General features: G+C 42.5%; 1 protein-coding gene and 1 long non-coding RNA gene across 4 annotated transcripts in view; one reads left to right on the top strand and one right to left on the bottom strand.

Annotated features, from left to right (window-relative positions):
- PGGT1B (protein geranylgeranyltransferase type I subunit beta) overlaps positions 1-11,511 on the top strand; it is a 29,248-nt gene extending 17,737 nt beyond the window's left edge. The window contains exons 6-10 of one of the 3 annotated variants that reach the window (XM_082191621.1): positions 4,050-4,095; positions 4,798-4,982; positions 5,229-5,337; positions 7,217-7,276; positions 10,842-10,973. In XM_082191621.1, coding sequence (XP_082047747.1) covers positions 4,050-4,095; positions 4,798-4,982; positions 5,229-5,337; positions 7,217-7,242 — 366 coding nt within the window. In that variant the 3' untranslated portion in view covers positions 7,243-7,276; positions 10,842-10,973. Of the gene's footprint in view, positions 1-4,049; positions 4,096-4,797; positions 4,983-5,228; positions 5,338-7,216; positions 7,277-7,835; positions 7,943-10,841 lie in introns of those variants that run through there. The other 2 variants (XM_082191622.1, XM_082191620.1) reach the window with 2 other exon arrangements.
- Positions 7,909-25,115, bottom strand: LOC309514501. The gene is made up of 5 exons (XR_014212012.1): positions 24,898-25,115; positions 24,402-24,569; positions 23,654-23,804; positions 17,574-17,806; positions 7,909-8,025 (listed from the first exon to the last, which is right to left on the bottom strand). It is a non-coding gene; the product is annotated as an uncharacterized lncRNA (long non-coding RNA).
- Positions 25,116-27,094: the final 1,979 nt, after the last annotated feature.

The raw sequence follows: 27,094 nt of genomic DNA, 5'->3' as shown, positions 1-27,094 counted from the left end.
TGTGATTGCAACGCTGGAATCCTGCCCTGTAGCATGGTGAAAATATAATTGCTGTGGCTAGTTGGGCACAGCTTTACTTAAGGTATAAATCTAGCTTAAGTTCAAATAATTTAAATGTTGCCTTTTGTAAGTATAGAAATACAGGATTGTGTTGTGAACAGCATGAGCTATTGCCTATTATCTGTCAGAGTACATGGGTTACAGATTAACAACCCAGGCCCTGAGTTTCCTGTTCTCTTTTAGCTGATACTATAAATGAGTTAAACTTGCACTACAAGTTTGGAATCTGCACCAGCAGACCATCATTAGCATGGCAGACTGACACTTCCTAGGCACTGTCTCTATGGGCTTCTCCTAGAGATGCGCAGTAACCAGTAGGCTGCAGTTTTGCCACCAGTTATTTCATAAAAACAGAATCCCGCACTGCACCATCAATCCTGCACAATGCCAAGAATCTGGCATGCTGTATTTTTGGTCTTGATCTGATGTGCAGAAAACCAGTAGCTCTTGCATAGTTAACACTTGTAGTGAGACACTAGACTTCAAGTACACTTGATTATACACTTGAATGCTCAAGTGTGCTCCAGAATGCTGCTCTTGAAAAGCACGTCAAACAGATAGTCCTTCTATGTTTTCCCTCTTTAGTTCAGATTCTGCCAAAGCCGTAAGCAGTCAGCTCTCAACTGCTGTACAGGAATGAATGTGTAAATTGCCATTAGGTAAGCTGTGTCCTGGGAGGCGATTGTGGTAAAGTTGACTTTTAAAAACTGAAACTTGAAGAATGCGTCCTGAGCTGCTTGAAAGGTCAAAAATACTATTGGGTAGTATAAGGAAAACAGTGAATGCTATATTTCTGAGAGAGACATATAAAGGGGAGGGGGATTACAAATGTGCTATGTGCAGTGGCGAAGCTGCATGCTCCAGCACCGGAGACCGAGAACAGGCGGGGGCGTGGAACGTGTCTCGGGGGTGTGGCAGACCACCCGGCGTGGTGGGGTGTGTGCAGTGCGTGTCTGGGGGGTGGCCGCGGTGGTACCCCCCTTCCCGATGGTGCCGGGGGCAGTGCGCTCCCTCCCCCCCGTTCCCCCGCCAGTGGCTATGTGAATCTTTTCATAGAGCATAGCAGAATTTATTTGTGTACAAGCAGAAGTAGGCATCTGGCAGCAAACATAGGAATTTGGGGCCCTACCTTTGCTTGTGACATATAAAGCAGAGGCAGTGAGGCTTTTGCAGAGAGCCTGCTGCTTTTCCTCTGCAACCTGCTCTCTGCAGTCCCCAGTTGTTGCTGTTGCTGCTGCTGCTGCTGCTGTATTCTACCAGTCGATGCCAAGAAACATCAAACTGGGAGACATTTACTGCACAGCAATATCAGACTTACTCCACCCTGTTTCTCAATTGGGACAAAAATTCACCCCTTCTGTCCACCACCAAGAAAAGGGCATGGGGCTCCCACATGTAGTTCCCTGTAAATGGGGGAGGATCATTTGGAGCCGTCTTATGCATGGATGGTAGTCTAAACCACTGGGCATCTTGGGCTTGCCAAACGGAATATCGGCGGTTCGGATTCCCAAGACAGGGTGTGCTCCCGTTGCTCTGTCCCAGCTCCTGTCAACCTAGCAGTTCAAAAGCACGCTGGTGCAAGTAGATAAATAGGTACTGCTGTGGTGGGAAGGTAAATGACATTTCCATGTGCCCTGGTTTCTGTCACGGTGTTCTATTGCGCCAGTAGCAGTTTAGTCATGCTGGCTACGTGACGCAGAAATCTGTCTGTGGAGAAATGAGCGCCACAACCCCATAGTCACCTTTGACTGGACTTAACCGTCCAGGGGTCCTTTACCTTTACCTTTCCATCTGCTTGTAAGTTACAGTGTCATTCGTAGTTTTGGCAACCCTAATTTAAAATACTGATTTCTTAATTTGGGGTTAAAAAAATTAGGTGTCGTCATAAACGAAAAATTTGTTATCTCCGTGCTTGAGATCTCTCAAAATTCCCAGCACCAGAATACATTAGTGGAGTTTCTTCATAGCAGACATGAGTCTTCTAGAAGCAAAAGTATTATATTTAGGAATTAACAAGCACAATTATTATTAACCTAGATTAATCTAGAACAGCGTTTTTTCTTCTTCTAGAAAAATAGGTGCTGATACTCACCATGAAGTTGTTACAGTATGTGTGTCGCACTTTTTCTCAACAACAAAAGAGTTGCTGGTACTGCGTACTCTTGAGTACCCAACTGGTCTAGAATATTTTTGCAGCACTAATATTCAAAATAGCAACTTCCCTTGCAACCTGAATTTTTCTCAAAAAGGGTGATATGGAGAATGGAAAATGGAAATATTTCTTTTCAACACCGTATCTACGTTTCTGAGGTGCCCATGTATTTCATTGTAGTGAACTATTGGTTTGTGTACAGTTCTGGCTTGTACTGATAATGTCCCCTTTATCATAGGCAAAACAGTTGCCATTGTTGGAAGGGTGCTATTATTCAAAGATGTAGTTTTTGTTTCAACATCTCTTATGTTGTTGTTTGCAAGAAAATAAGGCTCGTTCAAGCTTATATGTTTTTATCATTGCAGTGGAAATTTGAATGCTGCTGAATATAATTTGGTTAGGTAGCAACGCTTTTGGCAAGTCAAATATTATTTCAAGACAATATTTTCATAGACTTAGATTCTTTTTGTATTTCTGTACCACAGCTCATGCCATTCTAAGGGCCCCTTGACCCTCACGTATTCTGGTTTTTTCCTTGGATTTACTGGTTTGTTTAGTATTGGGATACACAAGCTTTAGCACTGTCAAAGTTGGTTCAGTGACAACTTCTGTACCAAAGGTAATGTGCAGGAAGAAATATTACAGAAAAATCCAATGACCAGGAACTGTTTTGAAAACAACACTCTAGTCTGTTCTAGAATTGCCCAGCGTCCTAAAGGGCTGTGCTTTAGATTTGCATAGCTGTAGTTTGAGCATAGAGTAAACTTCTCTACACATTCAGTAATACAATTAGGAATCTGTAATTAGGCTAAAAATATATATTCTATGCAAATAGCAAAGGCTGCTGTTTGTTTGGCTTTTCACATTTCCTGTCTTGTGTCAGTCAAACATATGAGTGCAATAATTATTGGAAGGGCGGAGGATTGCAGTTCCTTCTTTAAAAGGGCAAAGTTCCCAGTTATCTTACAAGCAGAATGACAACAGTCAGTCTCAGCATCCAGATAAACCTTAGGTCAGTGTTCTGTGTTTTTTTAAGTATCACGAGTTTGGTGCTGGAGTAAGCTAGGTCCTGTACCTACCTTCAAGCTAATTACCGTATTTTTTGCTCTATAAGACTCACTTTTTCCCTCCTAAAAAGTAAGGGGAAATGTGTGTGCGTCTTATGGAGCGAATGCAGGCTGTGCAGCTATCCCAGAAGCCAGAAAGCAAGAGGGATTGCTGCTTTCACTGCACAGCGATCCCTCTTGATGTTCTGGCTTTTGAGATTCAGATTTTCCCCCCTCTTGTTTTCCTCCTCCAAAAACTTGGTGCGTCTTGTGGTCTGGTGCGTCTTATAGAGCGAAAAATACGGCATTTTATACTTGGTGTGATGTTTCATTCTCATTGTTTATGACACACCTGATTATCTGGGCATCCGGTGTCTACAAGTAGCAGATTATTTTGAGTCAGCTGATTAGTTTTTAGGAAAGGGTGGACATTGTTTGCTGCCTGCATTCTTCCCCCAACCCTGACCCACAGCAGTCACAACTGCTTGTCAATGAATTTATTGTCTTTTCATAATGGCATTATCTGGGCTCCTGTATAGAGTGGAAGAACACCACCACCACCTATTGTTGTTGTTGTTGTTGTTTGTTGTTATTAATGAATTCAAGCACTGTCTAGCTGTATACATTTGGTTGCAACTTTGAAGTTAGTCCAGTGTCTTTGAAAAGTCATCTCCTAGGCTGTTGGAGACTAGAAACAACTTTTGGCCAAGGCCATGTAGTTTTACTAAAATGAAGTGTACATTCAAAGGTCTGCATGAATGCTTACATTTGCCTGCCTTTTGCCTTTTCAGTCTTATGACAATGGGCTTGCCCAAGGAGCCGGACTTGAATCTCATGGTAAGAGTATTTGTTTTCTTAAGGATCACTTTAATACAGTGGTAATGAGATAGAACACTTCTGCAAGGAAAAACTGCACGCACTGAGAAACTTTATTTTTGAGCTTGGCTTCATTGCAGGTTATTGACAAAATTTGGATATCATGAATCTTGTGCTGAGAGTCCTTGTGAAAGTGATAAATAAGCAATAAGGTCATTACTTCAACAAGGAGGACTCAACACAAGATTCACAATACCCAATTTTTGTCGGTATCTTTCAATGAAACCAAGCGCAAAAAGGAAGCTTCTCGGCATGTGCATTTCTCTTTGCAGAAGTTTTTAAGTGAGCCCAGACTTGGGGGGAAATGTGCGTATGTGGGAGCCTATGATAGCATAGTCTAATCCCTTAATTCTTGTGTTACATCTGCGCCTGGCCTAAAACTACAGGCAAAGTAACAAACATGCATACGGTGGTATAAGTGGGATGACAATTGGTTAACAAAACAGTAACATGGTTGAGTGGCTTACCAGTCGTTTTGTTTGAAAATTGTTTGTCCAGCTCTACATGTGCTTAACTCAGTGCCTCCTCTCTCTGCTAGGGTGAATGACAGTGTATCACTTAAAATTGTCTTTTAGATACAGTAGTTTATGTAAACTGGGCTTCCTCAGTAGCTCCATGAAAGACTGAAAACTATGTTTGGGAAAATCTTGTCTGGTTTTTCAGGTGGCTCTACTTTTTGTGGTATTGCATCCCTATGCCTAATGGGTAAACTTGAAGAGGTATTCTCTGAGAAACAGCTGGACAGGATAAGGAGATGGTGCATTATGCGGCAACAGAATGGTTATCATGGCCGACCCAACAAGCCTGTGGATACCTGCTACTCATTTTGGGTTGGAGCAACTCTTAAGGTAACTTGAAAGTTGAAGCATGACACTGTCATTCATAATCTGCCTTTTGACTGTTTAACTTCTGCATTAATAAGTTAATTTAGGTTGACCTTTAATATCAAAGGTGCTATTTTATGTCCTATAGTTAATTCTAGAAATTCATTTTTCTTCTTAAAAAAAGTATACAAACTTTACAATTCTCTATTTGTACTTCTGGTGCATGTTAAAACTGATAATGTGTGTTAACACGACAAACCTTTCTTTCAGCTTCTGAAAATATTTCAGTATACAAACTATGAAAAGAACAGGAATTACATTTTATCAACCCAAGATCGCCTTGTTGGTGGATTTGCTAAATGGCCAGACAGTCATCCAGGTAAATGAACTTTTTTTGCCCACCTACATGAGAGGGCAAGGGGGAAGGAGAGGGGGTGGGAAGAGAAACCATAGCCAAATACTTATAATATGAAAATGAAACATTAATCCTTTTGGTATGGTATAAGAGAGTAGTGACACTGAACACTAACAGGCTCTTACTAACGCAAATCATTTATAAGAACTTCTTAGGCCATGATTTTGGCTTTACAGATTGTGCCAGCTGGTGTTTTGGTTACATAGCCAGCAGTAGATTGGTTGAAAACAATATTGTGTGCTACATCCATAGTGAAAAAGTAGATGAGAACGGAAGGTGAAGGAAATTGGAAGTAGATATTAGTGTTTGTATAGTGGCGCTGAAGTAGCACATTAAGAAAAGGAGTATGGTGTCCGCATTTGCGTAATTGTCCTAAGGAATGAATCTCTTTCCTATCCATTTTTGTTGTCAGTGTTCCCGTTTAGTTACACAACCCATTAGCATAACATCTGTTTTGGAACCATTATTGAAGATAGATATTGACAAGGGGAGATCACTTTGCACAGAGGGAATATATACTACTTATCTCGCCTTTGAAAGTGTTAACAAATGTTATCGCTTCTCGGCCTTTTGGCTAAGATCAAGTGTAGAAAGTGTTAACAAATGTGTACCAAAATTTGATCCACTATATATTGTATACCTGCAACTCCCAAAAACCTTTGAGAAAATACCTTGCCAAAGTCTCCTAAGTAAACTTACCAGTCATAGGAACTAACCAGAGAAGTTGTGTTGTTGGGTGGCATGTAAGTATTGTATATAAATACATAAGATAATACTCTTCCTGTTACAGGTTGGTAATGGGTTGTAAAACAGGAACAAGGTAGAGGTAAATGGACATTTGTTACAATAAAGGGATGTAAGTCGTGCAGCCACACAAGGCTCTTCTGGAGAATGGATCTGTACAACTTACTCCTGAATGCCCAAATTTGCAGATGGCTTCACATTATTCAGGATGATAAAAATCTAAGCTGATACTGAAGAGCCCTATAAGGTATTTCCAAACTGCGTGAAAAGCCAGTAAAATAGCAAGCGAGGTTCAGTTTCAGAAAATGTAAAATGATGCAAATTGCGGCAAAAAATCCTAATCAGATATGCATGGGGGTCTGAACTGCTGTGGCTAATGAGGAAAAACCTTGGGGTCACTGAAATGTCAAACTGGTGGCGGCAGAGAAAAAAATTAAATCATTTTCAGTGTTCTTAGAACTGTGACCACAACATGGCTTTTACAGTATGGCGGAATTTGGAATGATGTGTACGGTTGTAAATTCAAAAATATTGCCAGGGGCCAGAAGACACTGCAACTTGCTGGAGGCCATTCTCCTGGGATGCCAGCTTTCCTGTCTGTGAGTTCTTCATTTACACCAGAGCTGGGCAGGCCATGGGCTGCATCCCCCAAAGCCCTCTAGACCTTTCTACCGTTGGAGAGAGAGGTAGAAATGATAGGCAGGCATTCGTGTATAGGTGCAGAACGCAGCATGTAGAGCAGCACTTTGGAACTCCACTCTCAACCCATCTTCCGTGTGCTGTTGAAATATGGAGGATGCACCAATTGAAGCTTTTGTGTGCTAGACTGCAAATGGAGGGCCCTATATAGTTGGAACTTGTAGCATGTGCTGTTTGGTATGGGGGTGGGGCCAGTAGCTTATGCCCTTGCTTCCACATGCACCTGTAGGCAGTTCATGATAGTCTGCCCAGAGCTTTGGCAACCTTGCAAGAAAACTTCTTTTAGGGCTTATTTTGAGCTGGGGCTTAGCTCTGGAATGTATTTTCAAATGCTAGAACTCAGCCGTGGAACCTCTGAAGTGTGGTATTAATGCCTCTGTGTTGGTATCTCCTGCTTTAGAAGGACATTCTGACAGTCCCAGCTAGCATCTTTTCCAGACGTCTGCTATTCTTCAGGAAGGTAGGATAGAATCTATCACTTGCAGTTAGCAATAAGCTGATTTAACTAGTTCGTTTTTAGACCTAGAGCAATGGAATAGCTTGCTGAAGTTCTCTGTTTGAGCTAGGGCTTCCTGCTGTCATGATTTGAACCAGAGTCTTCTGTACTATGTGCCATGCACTTACAGAGAATGGCTGACAAGGTTGGGCTTCTGGATCAGAGGGCCTAATTTTCAGCAGTTTCAAGCCTCTGCCATTCCTTAAACAGCTGAAGGTTCTGATAGCTTCTAAAATTGTCTTGCTGCGTGGAATGAGGGGCATTAAAACTGCTTTTATCCATAGAAGTAGTTGGAAATTGTGCTCGGAATGCTGGTTTAACTAAGCATCATCATTTAACAGCTTGAGACTTGTGGGAGAGAAGGAAGGAACCACCACGACTAAGGACTAACCAGGTATTGAAACTTTGTAAGTCTTAAGGTCTAAACAGCATAAGCAATAAAAAAAAATGAGCGTTTTGGTCTAGAAAGATACAGATCAAAGCACAAATTCTCCTGCTTCCATTTCTGTTCTCTTGCCTCTAGGTTGACACCCTTGTTCCTTTCTGTAAGGTAGGGTAGGGAACCTCAGGCCTTGAAAACAAGTTCAACCTTCCAGGCCTCTCTGTCCAGGCTCTGCCGCTTCCTAAGCCCACACCCTTCGCTATCCCAGGTCCTCGAGTGTTTTTGACCGGCTGGAATGTTTCCTTGAATTGTGGTGATGTCTCTTGCTTACCTGAATGGAGAGAGAGAGACAGGTAGAAACATTTGATTTTCATGTGGCTGGAATGTCCTTTACTATCAAAGAGTAAAAAATTTGTTGCCCCAACCAGCTTTTGCCCTTGTGGTCCTTGTGAGGTTGTTCATGATGGGATGTGGCCTTTGGGCTGAAAATTTCACACACACACACAGACACAGCCTTGATATAAACAAAACGCTTGAGCACTTTTAGAAAAGAAAAAAACCAGGATAGCTTTTTCTGTCTTATTAATACTTCTCTGGAAGTGTTTCCAGACATGGCATATGACCCATCATCCTTAGGAAAATGTCTGACATCTAGAAGTTATCCAGATTCAAAGGTGGTCTTTCATGAGCAGGAAGGAACTTCTGCTTTTGGAAGCCATCCTCCCATGCCTCATCATACTGCGGGGGCTACAGTGTAGTGGAGGAACCAGGAATGCCCAGTTGCAGGAGTAGATTCTGTGTCTCCAGATCCAACACACTGTCTCACTTGGTTGACCAGCTGCACATTTTTAGTATTATTTGGTTGTTGGCATCAGCTCTTCAGGTGTGGTTCTGAGCACGCATACAAATTCAATTTCGTAAAGTTTTGGGTGGAATGCTGTGTAACGCTAAGGAAGTCTTTACATTTGCAACATGTTTCTCCCACCACCACCACCACCACTGTGTACTCCCTGATTCTGTTTTGTAGGTTCCCTCAGTCCTTTGGGGGGAGGGTGTGTGGTGGGGCAAGCATAAATTCATGTGCTAGTGGAATGAGTGCATTGGATACCACCATTTAAACGGTCCTTTCCATTCACCAAATATGCAACAATTAAAAAAGCAGCAACCACCTTTGTTACATCTGTTGTGGAAGGAGTGGGGGAAGGGATTTTCACTTTGATGGACAGATCTAGTTGTTAATCACAGTGAATTATTTCCTAGGAGCTTCAATTCACAATGATTTGGAAGAGAGGTTTCTTCACACGGGTGGTCGTTCTCTGAATTTTGGCTCTCAGGTCAGGGTGTTAATGATCAAGTTAGACTATTTGAGTGGCTTCCTTCTTTTCTGATTTTTTCCTAATAAAGAATCAAACAACATAGTGCAATCTCCCTCTCTTTGGTACTTCCAGGAATGAAGGCAGATGGTGAGAAAATGCAGACTTTTCTGGGTGGCTTAAGCAAGGTACAATACCGTAGGACAGTGGTTCCCAAACCTTTCTCCTCATGGATTGCTTGAAATTGCTGAGGGTCTTGGCAAATCTCTTGTTTTTCCACCTGTTGTAGCAACTGACATGCACTGTGCTAGGTTTTGGGTTGAATTTTTATAGACGTGCTGTGGACCACTTTTTATTTTTTAAGATTCTGCAATATAGTCAGGGTATGTGTGTAGAGATTCAGATTTAACAGATCAAGTTTAGGCTGTAATAATGAATAGAACTGGAACAACACAGCGGCTCCAAAACAGACTGAGCGGCCTTTTGGAATTGCCATGTATCTCTTTGAAGACATGTGATGACTTTAGTCTTTTGACTGTATGACCTGGTATGTGGGATGTTGGGAACTTTAAAGCAAATTATGAGGCACCTGTCCTTTAGTTTGGGACCCGCTAGCTGTTCTATAGGGCTGAGCTACACCTTGTTTTCAACATCACAATATATCACCAGCTAAACATTGTGATAAACTGATACATTACAACGTCTGGAATAAGGATGGAGCTATGTAGAGGCATTGGCTGGCTTCACGGTTTTTTCTACATTGTGATTTTTTCAGGATGCACACATCATAATTAGCAGTATAGTGCCAGGTCAAAAATAATGAATCTGATATCACGATATGGACTTCAAATTGGTTTTGGACGATATGTAGGGTTGTCATATTTTCAAAAGTAAAAGCCAGAATACCCCAAAAGTAGTTGAGCTTTTTTAAGGAAGACCCCAAAATTGTTGAGCGAGATTGAACTCTTCACCAGGCTTTTTCTCATTTCTGGAATATTGTGTGGATTCTGACAAAGATTAATATAAAAGCAGGTGTAATGTGATGTGCATGACTACATGACTGTATTTTGTCCCAGGAGGCAGAGTATGGTCACGACCTTCAGTGGCATCCCTGTAGAACAGTGGTTCCCGACTGGTGGGCCGTGGACCCCAGGGGTGTCCACTTATCCCACCCAGGGGGTTCATGGCACCATTCACATAACAAAAAATACCATAGAGATAACATGTTTTCAAAAGTAGGGGGTCCATGGGTTGGCTTTTGAAAAACGGGGGGTCAACAGTACTTCGCTAATTGGGAAGCAGTGCTGTTGAATATTTCTGTTAAGTAATGCAAACTTTTAATAATGACAAGTATGTACTGCTTCCAGGGGGTGGATCAGTGCTACTTTAGTGGAATGACATGCGCTTGTGTAGCGTGGAATTCCTTGGTCCTTGGCATCAGGGGAGCCAACTTCATAAAATACTGGGGTGGGGAGGTAAGCCCTGCCCAACATAATCAGTCACATGACGTAGCGCACACACACCATTTGAATGGCAATACCCATCAACTTTAGGGGGGCCTGGCCCCCTCAAATATTCTATTGGGGGGCACGCGAAGGGACCTTGGCTGAGTTGGCTCCTATGCTTGGCATACATGGTCCCTTTCTCTCCCCCTCCACCCCAATTTGCTGTCTCCCATAAGCTTTAGTTACTACAGACATTTTTCAGACAGCAAGAAGGAATATTGTGTGTTGATGCTATGTTTACTACTGGCATGCAGTGAGATACCTTTTTCTTGAGAAAATGACAATTGTCTACTGCAGAATAATGCACATCCTCTGATGTCTCCTCCCAGATGCTCTGCATGCCTACTTTGGGATCTGTGGCCTGTCGCTAATGGAGGAGTCGGGCATTCGCAAGGTTCACCCCGCCCTGAATGTAAGCACACGAACCTCGGAGCGCCTGCTGTACCTTCATCAGATCTGGGCAACCAAGGACTCTAAACAGTGTTCAGATACTGTGCACAATGCCACATGACTGATTTCAGACTCCAGTTGAGCTTGGTAGCATAATTGTAGCCCAAGGTGAAAAGCCATGTATAACCAATGTGCTCTTTTTAAGTGCTGGAATCATACAATCAAGTTCATGTCACTGGCATCATTCAGACAGCAAATGGCCTTCAGCCAGTTATTCTGGATTGGAATTTTAAAAAATTGCTTGCCCCTACAGATGTTGTCTTGGTTTTAATGAATCCCTTCAAAGCAATGTTGTTCTATTATATTACTTTAAACAGTGCAATGGCAAAGTGTAATGATAATAAAAAGGATATTAAAATGTATTTAAGTATTTTCATACTTAATCCCTTGAATTTACTGAAATTTATTTGATACATTCTTCATATAAAATAAATTAAGTGTTGATTACTAAAAAAAAAAGGTGTCCTTTTAAGGTAGATGGCAATTCTATAACCTTTGTAAAAAAAATAAAAATAAAAAAATAAAAATTATTTTATTCATTATAATGGACCCGATATGTTTGCATTATTTTTTAGACACCTTGGCTGCTGCTAGTTGGAATATTTTGAGATAACACTTGGAGTACCACAGTTTTAACTGAACGTTAATGCTATTTTAAGATGTATCATTCTAACTGAAAAGAAATAACTAAAAGAAAAAAGTATTGCAGTTGATGTGATTTGCTACAAAAAATGGACAAAAGTAGTCCAGTCTTTCCTGCATTCTGTGATCCATTTATCCCACACAATCAAATACTTAACTGAAATGAGTGTAGACAGCAGTCTTAACTGCCCTTTGTTTCTGTCACTTCATTTTGGGGCTTTTTTCTGCTGCTTCCTGTATTATTAGGGGAGTTGTCCCACTGTTTCTGTGTCCGCATTCAATAACCTTATTTTATTTGCCCCCTTTTTTAAGCAAAGGAGCCATATTTCATTTCCTCATTTTGCAAATTGCATCACATTTATTTGGAGTTCTCTAAGCCTTCTTGGAGCTAATTCCTGCCTTCATAAACCATGGAATACCAAGCACACTTTTCCCACCCCTTCCATTTCTCCGTTATTTTTATTTTAGCTGCATTAAGCTAGCATTCCCTGATTTGAACTAACTGGGAACTGTGGCTTAATACAAGCTTGAATCTTTGTGCTCAAGCCATTGTGGAACAGGAATGGGTGAAGCATGCTGTTGTGATGTTCAGAAGGGCTTTTAAAAAAGCAGACAAGCAAAAAGGCTTGGTATGCCCATTCTAAACTAAAACTCGAGTGCTTTTTTGAAAGTGTCTTCAGTAGAAGAAGTACAATTGTTAGGTACAAAGGTGGTTCAGATTCTGTTAATATAATACTATGCAAGTCTGATTTCTGAAAACTGCAATTTAGACAACAACCTACCTTAAGCCTTCCAAAGGGGCACCAGAGATATACTTAACCTTTTATTTGTTTGTGTCTCTTTTTGCACCCAGTTCATTATATTCTCAAGCTGATGAATCTGCAAAATGCGGATTCTGGGATTTGTTATTTCTTAGGTATCTTTGAAAAGACCATTTGAAGTTTGAAACATGGAAATCAGAAACATTAAACCAATAAGGTAATTTTATTTTAAATCCCTTATTTTTAAATGACCCTTGTAATAAAAATTTTAAGGTTTCATATATATAATAAATGTTCATAAATGTACCAAGCAAACACGTGCATAAATATATAAACCACATGTCTGAAGCAGCACAGGAAGACAGTCCTGAAACCATTTTGACTCCCAAACTGACCCAATGTTTCTCTGCAAGGAGGGAGGGGGTGAGGGAACCTTCCCATTGTCTCAGGAATTAAGTGATTACCATCTCAAAGGAATGGCCAGACTACCAGAAAAGTCAATCAGGTAACTTGCCACACAGGAGATAAACAATGCACTCAGATTTCTGTTGTAGACCGCCTTTTCTGTGATGTAGGTATGATGTTTTTGGGGGTGGTCTTAGACTCCAGGGTGGGCAATTTAAAATGTCTATATAAGAGCAGGCACACCTTTGTTCTGGGTGGTCCTCCTCTCTCTTGCATGTGAGGGGAGCACCCTGTTGCTAACAGCTTTAATAAAGATCAGGCTTACTAGCTGCTTTGCTTCTCAATATTCTCTGGTTGGCCTCTGTTATTTTCTCTTACCGATGGAGAACCTACAAAGGACTCTATAAGGGCTCTTGAGTACCCCATAAGGGAATAAGGACAGATTTTGTTTACAACACCCTTGGGGTCCCTACTGTATAATTTTATGATTCTAACAGATGACACTTAACTAAACAAGCACATTTAAATAAGAAATAATGCAGTGGTACTTTTCAGTAAAATTGAATTCCTCTTTACCTAACGTCAACATTTTTCTTTTTATTAAAAAAATCAAATTTGAGATTGTACTTTTTAAAAACTATTGCTGTTCTAAATATATATTCCTCTCAAGTTTCAGAGCTCATTTGAGACAACTAATAATTTGTAAGGCTCTGTTAGCACTACTTCTGCTGTACAGACTTGAAAGGTGGGGATGCAATTATTAAATTTAGCAAAATGCAGCTAAGCACTGAAAGTTTAATGAATGTTAACTTGATTCCTGATCTCTATGTGATCCTCCTGCAGTTTAGCTACAAACATCCAAAGTATATTGCCTTTGGTGCAGCCCATCTTAATAGGCCCTAAAATAAACACAGCTACTAAGAAGAAAGGATTTAGTAGGAGACAGATTTTAGATATGGCCTGGAGTATTTGTTGTTGTATCTGTGAGATTAGTATCGCTGTGTGGCTCACAGTACCCTGAAATACAACACAGGGATTCTTTCTAATTTTAAATACATGAGCAGCTTAATAAAATTGGAACTTCCGTTCCACCCCAGTTACCAGTTAATTATTGTTATCTTATTTGTGTGTATGCAGGGCTTCTTTTTCAGCTGGAACTCACCGGAACGCAGTTCCAGCACCTCTCAGGTGGGTGCCATTGCCATTCTAAGAGAACAAGGGAGGCGTACGTGGTGAGTTCCGGCACCTCTTTTCCCAGAAAAATAGCACTGTGTATGTAACATGAAACTAAAATGTAGCTTGGTCTTTCTATTTTTCTCTCAGGGCTCTGGGGATTTCCTCTTTTTTAGCATTGCAAAGCAAGCAAGAATTACACCAGCAGTTCGGACCAAATTCAGACATGCTGTAAAATAGAACATGGTGCCCTATGTTGTAGCCTACAAGTCTAACCCCTGACCATTGGCCATGTTAGCTAGGGCTGACGGGAGCTGTAGTTCAAAACATCAAGAGAGTACCAGGTTGGGCTTGCAAAGCTCTTGCAAAGCTTTGGAATTGGATCCAGTCTAAGTTACAGCTTCCCGTCAAAAGGAAAGGAACTTAACTAACGTTTCAAATTGATCTCAGTGGGATCCAAGTACAGTGGTACCTTGGGTTACATATGCTTCAGGTTACATACGCTTCAGGTTACAGACTCCACTAACCCAGAAATAGTGCTTCAGGTTAAGAACTTTGCTTCAGGATGAGAACAGAAATCGTGCTTTGGCGGCGCGGCAGCAGCAGGAGGCCCCATTAGCTAAAGTGGTGCTTCAGGTTAAGAACAGTTTCAGGTCAAAAAAAAATAAAATAAAAAGAACAGTTTCAGGTCAAGAACAGACCTCCGGAACGAATTAAGTACTTAACCCGAGGTAACACTGCACCGTATTTTTCGCTCCATAAGACGCACCTGACCATAAGACGCACCTAATTTTTAGAGGGGGAATGCAAAGAAAAAAAATTTCTTTAAAGGGAGCGCTGAGCAGAACCTGTATGCATCCCAGGCTTTGCTCAGCGCTCCCTTTCACAAGCTGCATGGAGCATGTGAAAAGCCTCCCTCCCTCCCCGAGGAGGGAGAAGGGCAGCCCGTCAGTGACCACACATTCTTTAAAGGGAGCGCTGAGCAGAGCCTCCTGCCTGCATTCACTCCATAAGAAGCACACACATTTCCCCTTACTTTTTAGGAGGGGAAAGTTGCGTCTTATAGAGCGAAAAATACGGTATAACCAACTTTTAGGCTGTAATCCTAACCCCACTTACCTGGGAGTAAGCCCCATTGAATTAAGTTGAGTAGACATGGTTAGGATTACACTGCCAAGTGTGCCTCCTATCCTTAGACTCTAAACATAATCTCCAAAAATCTTTTGTGAAATGACATTAATCCATGGTGGTCTGCCCAGGCTTTGGAGCTACACTCTGGATTCAGATGTTTCAAGTAGTCTTGGAGCCGTTTGTACGAGATGGGTGGAACTCTAGTCTGGCTACTTCTAAATATAAGTGCCTGGGATTAGGACGTCCCATTGCCTATTCCTCCACAGCTCTTGCGTGTGTATATTGCATGCCCCTCCTCCACGTACCAGCAATTTTGTTTTCAATGGTCATATTTCTGCAGTCTAAAAATAGTAGGTTTTACAATTGCACACAAACTTCACTTTTGCTGTGTCGCCTCTGACATTTGGTGGCGCTTTGGAATCTTGGTACATGACATGTGGGGCCCCTTGCATGTTGATCTCAAAACAGCACATGCAGACGCTGGAATGCCGTTGGGAGATCAAGAGTTCCCACAGTTTTCCTTCTAAAAAAGGCAACCGAGTTCTGCTGCAGCTGTTGATCTGATACCAAGTCTGCACTGGGTTCTTTTTATTTGCTCCCCCCTTTCTTTCCTCCTTGCCCTCTCAGCAGCTGCAACGGTTTCTGAAGCAAACCAAACAGGCAGTGAAGAAGCTCCCCACCCTCCATATTAATTCTCTCTCTCTTGCTCACAAACAGCAGAGGAATGAGGGACTGTGTGGCATGATGAGTGAACAGCTTCAGAGGGGCTATGAATGCTTTACCAACATGCGTAAACCGCCGACCTCTTCATTGCTTGTTTGCTTTTAAATACCAGCACATCTAAAACATTTAAAAGTGTGTAGCATAGTTAATTTTTTTAAGTGCTTTAACGGTGGTGTGCCTTGTAAGTAGTTTTGTCCGCATCTGCAAACATTGCCACCATTTCTCAACAGAAGAGCCAGTGCAGTGCCCAGCGTTTGATTTGGGTTAAAAACAACCTGGGTTCAAATGTCTGTGCAGCTGTGAAACTCGCTAAGTAACAGGCTGCAAGGCACTGCTTTGATTACCTTACTATTGAATTGGGTAAAGGTAAAGGGAACTCTAACCATTAGGTCCAGTTGTGACTGACTGGGGTTGCGGCGCTCATCTCACTTTACTGGCCGAGGGAGCCGGCGTACAGCTTCCGGGTCATGTGGCCAGCATGACTAAGCCGCTTCTGGCGAACCAGAGCAGCGCACGGAAACACCGTTTACCTTCCTGCCGGACCTGTACCTATTTATCTACTTGCACTTTGATGTGCTTTTGAACTGCTAGGTTGGCAGGAGCCGGGACCAAGCAACGGGAGCTCACCCCATCGTGGGAATTCGAACCACTGACCTTCTGATTGGCAAGTCCTAGGCTCTGTGGTTTAACCCACAGCGCCACTCGCGTCCCGCTGGGAGGAAAAGTAAGCTGCAAATAATGTAAGTTAAGAGGTTCCTTCAGATGCCGAATGTAGCTGCTGGAAGAAGTCCTGTGCATGGAATTCTCTCTCAAAAGTGTCTTCTGAAAATGAGGCTCTTCACATTTCGAATCAGAATTGTAGAATTGGAAGGGACCCTGAGGGCCATCTAGTCCAGTGTTTCCCAACCTTGGGTCTCTAGCTGTTTTTGGACTACAATTCCCATCACCCGTGACCACTTGTCTTGCTAGCTAGCTAGGGATGATGGGAGTTGTAGTCCGAAAACAGCTGGAGACTCAAACATTGGTCTAGTCCAATCCCTTGCCATGCAGAAATCTGGCATCCCTAACAGATGGCTATCCGACCTCTTCTTAAAAACTTCCAATGAAGGGGGAGTCCACCACCATCTTCCAGGGGAGTCCATTCCACTGCCTGACAGCTCTTACTGTCAAAAAGTTATTCCTTATGTTTAGTTGGAATCTTCTAAATTGAATCCATTGGTTCATGTCCCAACTTGCACAGCAGCAGAAAACAAGCTTGTCCCGTATTCCATGTGATGGTCATCATATTCTGGATAAAACAGGGAGGAATTTGAAAGTCTGGATAAAGGTGTGGGAAGCACTGCTGTAATCCAGGTGCGCTTGACTCTGATCCGTGTTTCGCAACCAAGAAATTGCACTATTTTTTAACAGACTTGGCTACTTCACCTAACCAATCTGCATGTAGTGGGTGTGGCTGTTTGGTGCACCCGTTGATACTGGATTAAGTATGTGGTTGAGAGAACTGTGATTGCCCCATCTGCCCAGCTCACAATGCAACCCACATTCATTAAATAAAATAATCCTGTGTGGTTATTACCCTTCAAGCACCTACCAATATGCAAATGTCTTAAATTGTTTGCGAAAGACATCAAAGCTATAGCTGTAGGGGAATTTCGGTGCTTGCTGTGCTCAGAAACATTTGCTCAAAATGCCCTTTGTTCCCAGGGCCATGTAGACACTGTGCTGCCCCAAGAAGCAGTAGAGGAGATATTTATGGTAGGTAGAGCGGGGGCATACCTGCTGGCCTCTCTTGTCAAGCATTTTTCCTTGATAAAAGTGTCCTTGCTGTTTCGTTTCGCCTGAAGAGTCCATGATCGCTGGCCTTTTCTATTTATAGAAGGTATTCAGTTTCCTGAATAATTCTTCTCATCCTTTTCTGTGTCTTGAATAATGGCACGGTGTCCTTTGAGAAGCAGGAGATTATGTAGCTGTCGAGTTCCTCTCCAAAACGAAGTAAATAACCTGTGTTGCTTCATCCACGGAAATATAAAGAGTGGGTCATAAAAATGGAGAAGGGGTTAATAAAAGCATTGGGGTGGGGGTGTAAATCAAAGAAGGCCCAATAACATAACTCTTTGCTCACTGGAATTGTGTTTCAGGGGAGAAGTCCCAGGGTTTGATGCATTTCAAAGGGAAACTGATTATCTTAGAAAAGCAGCCGAGAGACCCTTCCTTGGCCCTGGGGCACAGCTAATTGCCCAGCAGGCCACTTTCCCTTCCTATTTCCATAAATCTTTGATACCATGTCGCTTTCTTTAGCACAATTAATATACTCAGGCAACACACAGCTAAAGCCAGCTCCTGTTTTTAACCCTCAGTGCACTTGCATTTTTCTGACAGCAGCCTGATCCTATGCATATGTACTCAAGAGAAACTCCCACTTATGACTATTATTATTATTTATTACTATTATTTATATCATGCCCATCTGACTGGGTTGCCCCAGCCACTCTGGGTGGCGCCCAACAACACATTAAAAACTGAATAAGCATGCATAAGGTTGCAGCTTCAGTTAACTTCATCTGCCAAGAAATGGCCCCCCCCCTTTTTTAAATGCTGCTGCGTATGTATGGTATGCCTAGCTATAGAGATAGGGGTTGCTGCTTATAAATATGTAACAGCACACTGGAAATTATGCATGAAATATTCATATTGGTCTACATATTTAACCCACATTTCTGACATGAACTCTTCTCGCATGGGCACGTGATAATGGGGGAAAGGGTTTTTCCATGGATGAATGCCAACGTGCTCAGAAGGTTAGCCATGTGAGAAATAGGTTTTAAATGCCAGAGGCTTGACGGCTTTTTCATTACTGTATATAGAACTTGCATTATTGTATATATAGATGCACAAATAGTTAGTATTTTGGTGCCACATCATATACACATAGTTACAGGAGCTGCATTAGAAATCACTAGGACGTCAATGTGCTTTTCCCCCCCATTGGTATCTCAGTTTCCATAAAAATGCCAGAATAACCGTAAAATGTGCCTTAAAAATAACCTTTGATGCACAGCTAAGTGACTATGTCACTAAGCATTTCCCAACATTCTGGCCATGCATATTTAGTTCTTCCACTGCAAACACTGTGGTGAATGACAAACAGAACACTTTTCAAACTCCAAGCATGTCTAAGGTAATTCTCAGTAATTACTTCTCTACACATTTCCTTTCCAGGAATTCCCTTCCCACAGAGGTGTGTCTGGCACCTTCATTATGTAGTTTTGACTTATGTTTGAAGCTGCACCTCTTTATCCTGGTCTTTGTTTTCAGGAGTCCTCTTGTTCCTTTGATTGTAATTTCTTTAAACTGTTTTTAATACTGACTTTTAAAATGTTGTACCCTGTGGTGACTGCTGAAGGGTGAGTGATTTATTTATTATCAACAACAACCACAACAAACTGAAACACCCCTTACAGTTCTGATAAATTTTAGTGGGTGGTTATTGTTGGCGTCCATCTGTCCCAAGAGACAATGAAGTTGCACCTCTCAGGGTGAAGTTGAACCAAACCATCTTAGGGACTCCACTCTGGATTTGTGTAGGGTTTACTCCTTAGCCTTTTTTCCTCCTGAAGATAACCCACAAGGCAGCAAAGATTTAGGATCAGAGTTTTCCTCCTTCTAGATGGGTTATATACTGTATGTTTTAAGTAATTGCACCAGTGCCATGAACTGTATGGCCTCTGGTTGATATACTGTGGGAAGATCCCAAACACATGGGCAAAAACACCAAACAACTACGGCTGCATTCAGATGTGGGGTTTCTTGTGTTAGTTCGGCTGGTTATGATGCTAGCGTTTCTCTCCCAATTTCTAATGCTCCTTTTACACTGCAGTATGTGCTGCATTATGGAACTATGGCTTTTTGATTGCTATACCGCTATGTCACACTAAATTTTAAATTTTGTGTTTTGGCATTTAGTCGTGTCCGACTCTTCGTGACCCCATGGACCAGAGCACGCCAGGCACTCCTGTCTTCCACTGCCTCCCGCAGTTTGGTCAGACTCATGCTGGTAGCTTCCACAACACTGTCCAACCATCTCGTCCTCTGTCGTCCCCTTCTCCTTGTGCCCTCCATCTTTCCTAACATCAGGGTCTTTTCCAGGGAGTCTTCTCTTCTCATGAGGTGGCCAAAGTATTGGAGCCTCAGCTTCACGATCTGTCCTTCCAGTGAGCACTCAGGGCTATATATATATATATATATATATATATATATATATATGAATGACAACAGGCATTTAAAATTTTTAAATAGTGGGAATTTTAAATAGTGGGATACCACCCCAAATTTTGCCACATGAAATTACAATGCAATACTCCTGTCATTTTCGGAGTTAACAGGTTTGGAAACAGATTTATTTCTGGAAACAACACAGAAATAAGCATTAAACTTCCCCTAGATTTTCAGAAGTGGGAATTGTCAGGTAAGGAAACATCAGGAAAATTGAATAAAGCGCTGTCTGAATATAGCCTATGTGATTATTGCAATATGGCTTCAGATGCCACTGTTCTATAACAGCACACTAACCAATATACCTCCATGTCCTACCAAAGGCTGAAATACCCAATCTAACAGTGGGAACATTGAAGGATGTAGTGGCCAGTGAGGAAGGCCACAAGGATAGATTTAGCCCTACCAACCAGAGGACTCTGCATTGCTGTCTTTATTCCTGTTTTCCTGAGCACACTGGGAAGGAAGAGTCTTGTTTTCTTGTGGCTGCTGCCAGTCTCCATCAAAGGCACTCTCTACAAAGCCACAATAGTTTATGCAAAATTGATAAGCTACTAATGCGAATGCTCTTATGTTCCGAATGGCTTGGGCGCAGCAGCACAGAACGTTTCTCTTAATGCAGCTGGCAGAATAAAAAGCAAACCCATTTCTGCACTTGAGAGCGAAATGTAGCTGTGATTAGATTCAGCTTTAAAATGCTTCACACCGTTTGTTGTTTTAACAGAAGAAAATTCCTAAGTGCAAGAAGGCTGGTTGCACTGAGATACTTTACTGCTTTCTTTGATCCGCTATGGGATCCTTCTGTTGCCTGGCAATAACCTAATCCTACACATAAGAGGACAATAAAAACATTTGCTACACCATGATAAATCTTCTGCTCTTGCTCATAGTGTTTGCCATATTTTGTATCCCACCCTTACTCCAAGGATCTGGACTATTCATGAGGCTTTCCTCCAGAACACTGACCGATACTGTCGTTTGACGTACAGTCCTTAACTTTCCCCTGTGTCATCTCAGGATATTTCTGGCCATAAGATCCGGTATGTTTTTTGTTCACTGTTTTTCCGAATATGCCCAAATGAGCTTTGAATATATTGTTATGAGTTGGTGGGGGTAGACGGCATGCTTTGAGCCCACTTCTTATTCCTAGATCCAGCACGAATTCAATTCCTGGAACAGCCAGGCTAGCTTCCTGGTGAGGTAATGGCCCTCTAAGCATGGGCCATTAAGACAACAAAGGAAGTGCCTCTGTGCCAGAGGAAAAGTTAGAAAGACAAAGGCTAGAGTTGGGAGTTTTGAGTGATGTGAGCTAGAAGCTGGAAGACTGCAGCCTGGGCAGCTGGGAGAAAAAGCCATGTCTGCTTTCTTTTTGACTCCAAGGTGGTGGCTATGGGAGAAGAATGACCCACTTGGGTTTTTGATGCTGTGAGCCCCTCCAATGTAGACTCAGTTGTATATTTTGTTGTTGTTGTTTAGTCGTGTCCGACTCTTTGTGACCCCATGGACCAGAGCACACCAGGCACTCCTGTCTTCCACTGCCTCCCGCAGCTTGGTCAGACTCATGCTGGTAGCTTCAAGAACACTGTCCAACCATCTCGTCCTCTGTCTCCCCCTTCTCCTTGTGCCCTCAATCTTTCCCAGCATCAGGGTCTTTTCCAGGGTGTCTTCTCTTCTCATGAGGTGGCCAAACTATTGGAGCCTCAGCTTCAGGATCTGTCCTTCCAGTGAGCACTCAGGGCTGATTTCCTTCAGAATGGATAGGTTTGATCTTCTTGCAGTCCATGGGACTCTCAAGAGTCTCCTCCAGCACCATAATTCAAAAGCATCAATTCTTCGGCGATCAGCCTTCTTGATGGTCCAGCTCTCACTTCCATTCAGTTGTATATATGTGCAAATAAACCATGTATCATAAGGACACCAGAGATTCCACTGTGCCTCATTCTGAAGAAACACGAACCCTTGGCTAAGCACCTGGGACTCCTGGGATCTCACACCACTCGGAGATTGGGGTGGCGTGCAACAATATGAAGGATTCCCAAGTCCTCGGTTTGGTATATTTGAAATTAAAACAACGTAAAAGGGCTCCTTAGCTGCAGGAATATCCCCTCTTATTAGACATGCATTCATTCAGCTCAGATTTCATACTAGGCCCATAATTGTCTGGTAAATTTTAGAGGGCTGAATTGTCTTTGAGTGTATCCTGAATAAAGGGGCGAATTGGGCAGGGCCTCACATCCTGATTGGGCTGTTGGCAAAGCATGTTTGGGCAGGAGAGGAAACAAAAGCAAAGAAGAGGCAGCGCCGGGAGTGCCTAAAGAGGGCAACTGGAGAGGAGGTACAACCAGGATGGGCAAACTGCCCTGAAGATCTTTTCCTTGGGGCCAAGGCTTGCACCACCTGCAGCTGCTGCACCCATTCTAATGCAGTTGAGCATAAGAGATATTTGAAGATGGCTAGCGTATCTCCTCTCAGTCTCCTCTTTTCCAGGCTAAACATACCCAGCTCCTTCAACCGTTCCTCATAAGGCTTGGCTTCTAGACCCTTGATCATCTTGGCTGCCCTCCTCTGCACACGTTCCAGCTTGTCAACCACCTTCCTAAACTGTGGTGCCCAGAACTGGACAGAGTATTCCCGGTGTGGTCCCACTGAGGTGCTGTGGGTTAAACCACAGAGCCTAGGACTTGCTGATCAGAAGGCCAGCGGTTTGAATCCCCGCGACGGGATGAGCTCCCGTTGCTCGATCCCTGCTCCTGCCAACCTAGCAGTTCGAAAGCACCTCAAAGTGCAAGTAGATAAATAGATACCGCTCTGGCGGGAAGGTAAACAGCGTTTCCGTGCGCTGCTCTGGTTCGCCAGAAGCGGTTTAGTCATGCTGGCCACATGACCTGGAAGCTGTACGCCGGCTCCCTCAGCCAATAAAGCGAGATGAGCGCCGCAACCCCAGAGTCGGCCGCGACTGGACCTAATAGTCAGGGGTCCCTTTACCTTATTACTTCCCTTGTTTGGACACTATACAGTCATACCTCATGCTAAGTTTGCTTCATGTTATGTTCCTTCAGGTTACGTCCTGCGGCAACCCGAAAGTACCGGAAAGGGTTACTTCTGGGTTTCACCACTCGCGCATGCACAGAAGCGCTAAATCGTGCTTCGCGCATGTGCACAAGCGCCAAATCGTGCCGTGCCCCTGTGCAGATACGGCGCTTCAGGTTGTGCTCTTTTCATGTTGCAAACAGGCCTCCGGAATGGATCCCGTTCGCAACTAGAGGTACCACTGTACTTCTGTTGATGCAGCCTAGAATATGATTATTTTAATATTGAATCTTCTGTTTACTTTTGTTGGCTGTTTGACTGTGATGGCATCTTTTTATGCTGGGGTTGTTAATCGACGAGGGAGTGGGCTAGAAATTTAACAACCCAACAAAATGCAGTTGCCCAATATTCCTTTTGCGGCAACTTTGCCTCTGGCCCAGCAGGAACTGTTGTAAGCAGAAGAAAGCAATTTGTCACAGGTCCAGCCGCTCTGACCACTGTCATAGGTTAGAATGAGGTGACAGGACTTTAGCAGAGGAAAGGCCCCCACCTACCTTGCCGGAGAGAGCGGCATCGATCTGCTTTGCCGTCTAGGCCCAAACACAATGAGCAGTATAAAGTTACCGCCTTCATGAACGTCTTTTCCTCTGTGTTGGTTGAGGACAGTTCTTCTTTCTCTCTGTGCTCATGTTGTTAATCTGGATCCTTTGTCACAAAAAGAAAACACAGAAGACAGTGTTGAAAAAAAGTACTGGAGATGTGCCGAGAGATTCAAACAGCAAGCTATTTAGCTAATGAATTATCTAATGGAAGCGCACAGTATCTCATAACAAATGAGCTTGATAGCTATTCATGCACTCAGTTTCCAGAGAAATAAAGGGTATATTGTGTCAGGGATAACCTGTAGAAAAGATCTGGAGTAATGTTACTACAGTAACCTTAACCACGAGAGCCTCTGAAAAGGGCCATTCTGCCATTCTAAAGTAACCTGTGGACACACTCCGTGGATAGATTTAGAGAGGTTACATAATATGTTTGGGTCAGGTTTTCAGCTCTCAGTCTCTGAATAAGCTATTTTTCTACAGAAAATCTGAGGCTATGCAGGCATTCAAACCTGTTGGGAAAGTTATGGTACTGCATGTTCAGATTCAGAAAGGACAGAATAATGGCACTTCAGAAGGCAGACGACACCTAGATTCTGAGCATGGAAGAATCAGAGCTGTTATTGTTCTTTAGAAATCTACTTTTTAAAAGAAACAACATAATTGGAATGAGGTAGGTGAGGAATGAACAGTGGCTTACTGTTCCTTGTAAATTTCTTCTATCTTTTCTCCCTGTGAAATATCCCCTCTAACACCAGATTCAGGAGGCTGAGGGCCAAAGCATGGGAGTCTTCCATTTCCTTTTTCATTGCAGGGGGTTGGACTAGATGACCCATGGGGTCCCTTCCACCTCTACAATTCTGTGTGTCTAAAATGCATAAAATACACACCATTAATGTATACATTAAGTTTGTCCTTCCTGGCTTATAGATACAGTGGTACCTTGGTTCCCAAACTTAATCCGTTCCGGAAGTCCATTCTAAAACCAAGGCTTGCTTTCCCACAGAAAGTAATGCAAAATGGATTAATCCGTTCCAGACTTTTAAAAACAACTCCTAAAACAGCAATTTAACATGAATTTTACTATCTAACGAAACCATTGATCCATAAAATGAAAGCAATAATCAACGTACTGTACTATAAAATAAATAAGACAGTATTGTAGATGACAAAAATTAAAAAAAAAATTCCCTTACGTGCATTGATGATAGTCCTTGTTTGGATGGGGGGCTTTTATCCATTTCTGCAGTCAATCTGTAGCTGAACTGGGTTCCACACAGTCACAAAAACAAGTCACAAAAACGAAGCCACAAGCCACAGTCACAAAACGAAGTCACAAGCGACACTCACATGTCAGTCCCATAAAATGAAGAAAAAGTCTCAGTCAAAAAATGAAAAGCCACACAAAAATGCAAAAAACAAAAACAAAAAAGAAGCTCAAAATATCACTTCTGTGTTGTGGGTGCTCGGGACTCAACAGTCAACAGAAAGCCTGATGTTCCACTTCCAAGGCAAAGTTCACAAACTAAAACACTTCTGGGTTTGCAGCGTTCTATTTCCAAGTTGTTCATAAACTAAGCTGTTCTAAAACCAAGGTACCATGGTACTGCCCAAGGGAGACTCGCCAAGGTGGTAAGGGTCAATGTTCCTTTGAGAGGGAACTGTTCCATTCAGCCTTAAGGAGCTGGTCCAGGTAAAGACTGAGTTAACAAGGTCCTTTTTGAACTCCTTTGTATCAGGCAATTTCTCCAGTGCTCCATTCTTGGGCAAGGTGCTCAGTGGTTTGGTGGCGTCCCAACTCTTATTTCCTACTTCCCCGGAAGACACAAATTATCTAGATTCCTTGCTTTCAATCCAGTTTCAGGTCCAGTTATGGGGCAGAGACAGCTTAATTCAGACAAGATGGGTTTATTTATTTTATATGAGCCTTCCCAGCTGTTTGTTGAGAACAGAAGAGCGTTTGTAGGGGATTTTGTTTGTTGTCTGCAGAACATTTGGGAGACAACATAAAAATTGTATATCTCACCTGCAGTCTGACATGGTACATCCCTTTGTTTGTTCTATGAGTCCATCACCTCCAAGCTCAGCCTTGGTGATGGTTCCTATCTCCAAGGCTTTTTTTTAAAAAAGCAGATTACTTGCAGCAAAACCAATGATGACAAGTAACTGTATTATAGGATAAGCATTTATGGACTCGTACTCACTTTGTCAGATGCATGTGATCAGGTAGGCCTGAGTCCATGAAAGCTTACATATGTCCCAATACATTTTCAGGTGCTACCCCTGAAGAGGTGGGCTTAAGACAACAAAAGCTTAGGCCACAATAAATGTGTTTGTCTTGAAGGTGCTGTGGGACTCTTGTTATCAATACCAGTGTCTTTTACCAACCTAGTTATATTTTGCTTACATGATGTGTATTTGATTCAGCTTTGCTCTTGACGTCTGGAAACTTCTGAGTGTTGCTAAAGTACAAATAATAATAATAATAATAATAATAATAATAATAATAATAATAATGTAATACTTATACCCCGCCCATCTGGCCAGGCCTCCCCAGCCACTCTGGGCGGCTCCCAACAGAATATGAAAAACACAATAAAACATCAAACATTAAAAACTTCCCTAAACAGGGTTGCCTTCAGATGTCTTCTAAAAGTCAGATGGTTGTTTATTTCCTTGACTTCTGATGGGAGGGCATTCCACAGGGTGGGTGCCACTACCGAGAAGGCCCTCTGCCTGGTTCCCTGTAACCTCGCTTCTCACAGTGAGGGAACCACCAGAAGGCCCTTGGCGTTGGACCCCAGTGTCTGGGCTGAACGATGGGGGTGGAGACGCTCCTTCAGGTATATTGGGCTGAGGATGTTTAGGGCCTTATTATTTACACAAACACCTATGAATTCTAGTTCTGCATATTTGCATGGTACTCCTTTGGATGCAAATATCTTTCAAATAAAACAAATACAGTTTGATTTGCAAATCTGAAAAGGAGAAGAGGAAATTACCTCAGGGACAGGGCACCTTTCAACATAACATTCAAATACAGCTGAAGTATTGATGTAACCCCACAACACAATGGATTTGTGTGCTTAAAAGATAATATTATGAGGAGTCATCCTTACAGTGCAGTTCAAACATGTGTATCTGCAAGTAATCACCATTGTATACAATGGGGCCTTCTCATAAGGTAAGTGACCAGCCTCTTTGAGATGGCCTTGGCTTAGTTCTACAGATTCCTCCTTGTTAGTAAGGAATGCCCACTGAATCAGTGCTAGCCATCCATGATAACTGAATGGCAAGTGCACAAAGAAGAACATTTTCAGCAGCTGCTCCACAGCTCCATGCTTTCTTCTCTATGAGGGTCACAGCAGCCTTAACAAACTACAGTTACCAGGA

This window comes from Podarcis vaucheri (genome assembly GCF_965113315.1).
Source record: "Podarcis vaucheri genome assembly, chromosome: 11".
NCBI classification, from domain to species: Eukaryota; Metazoa; Chordata; class Lepidosauria; order Squamata; family Lacertidae; genus Podarcis; species Podarcis vaucheri.
Note: the sequence above shows the minus strand (reverse complement) of the source record. Positions and strands in the feature narration are given on the sequence as shown.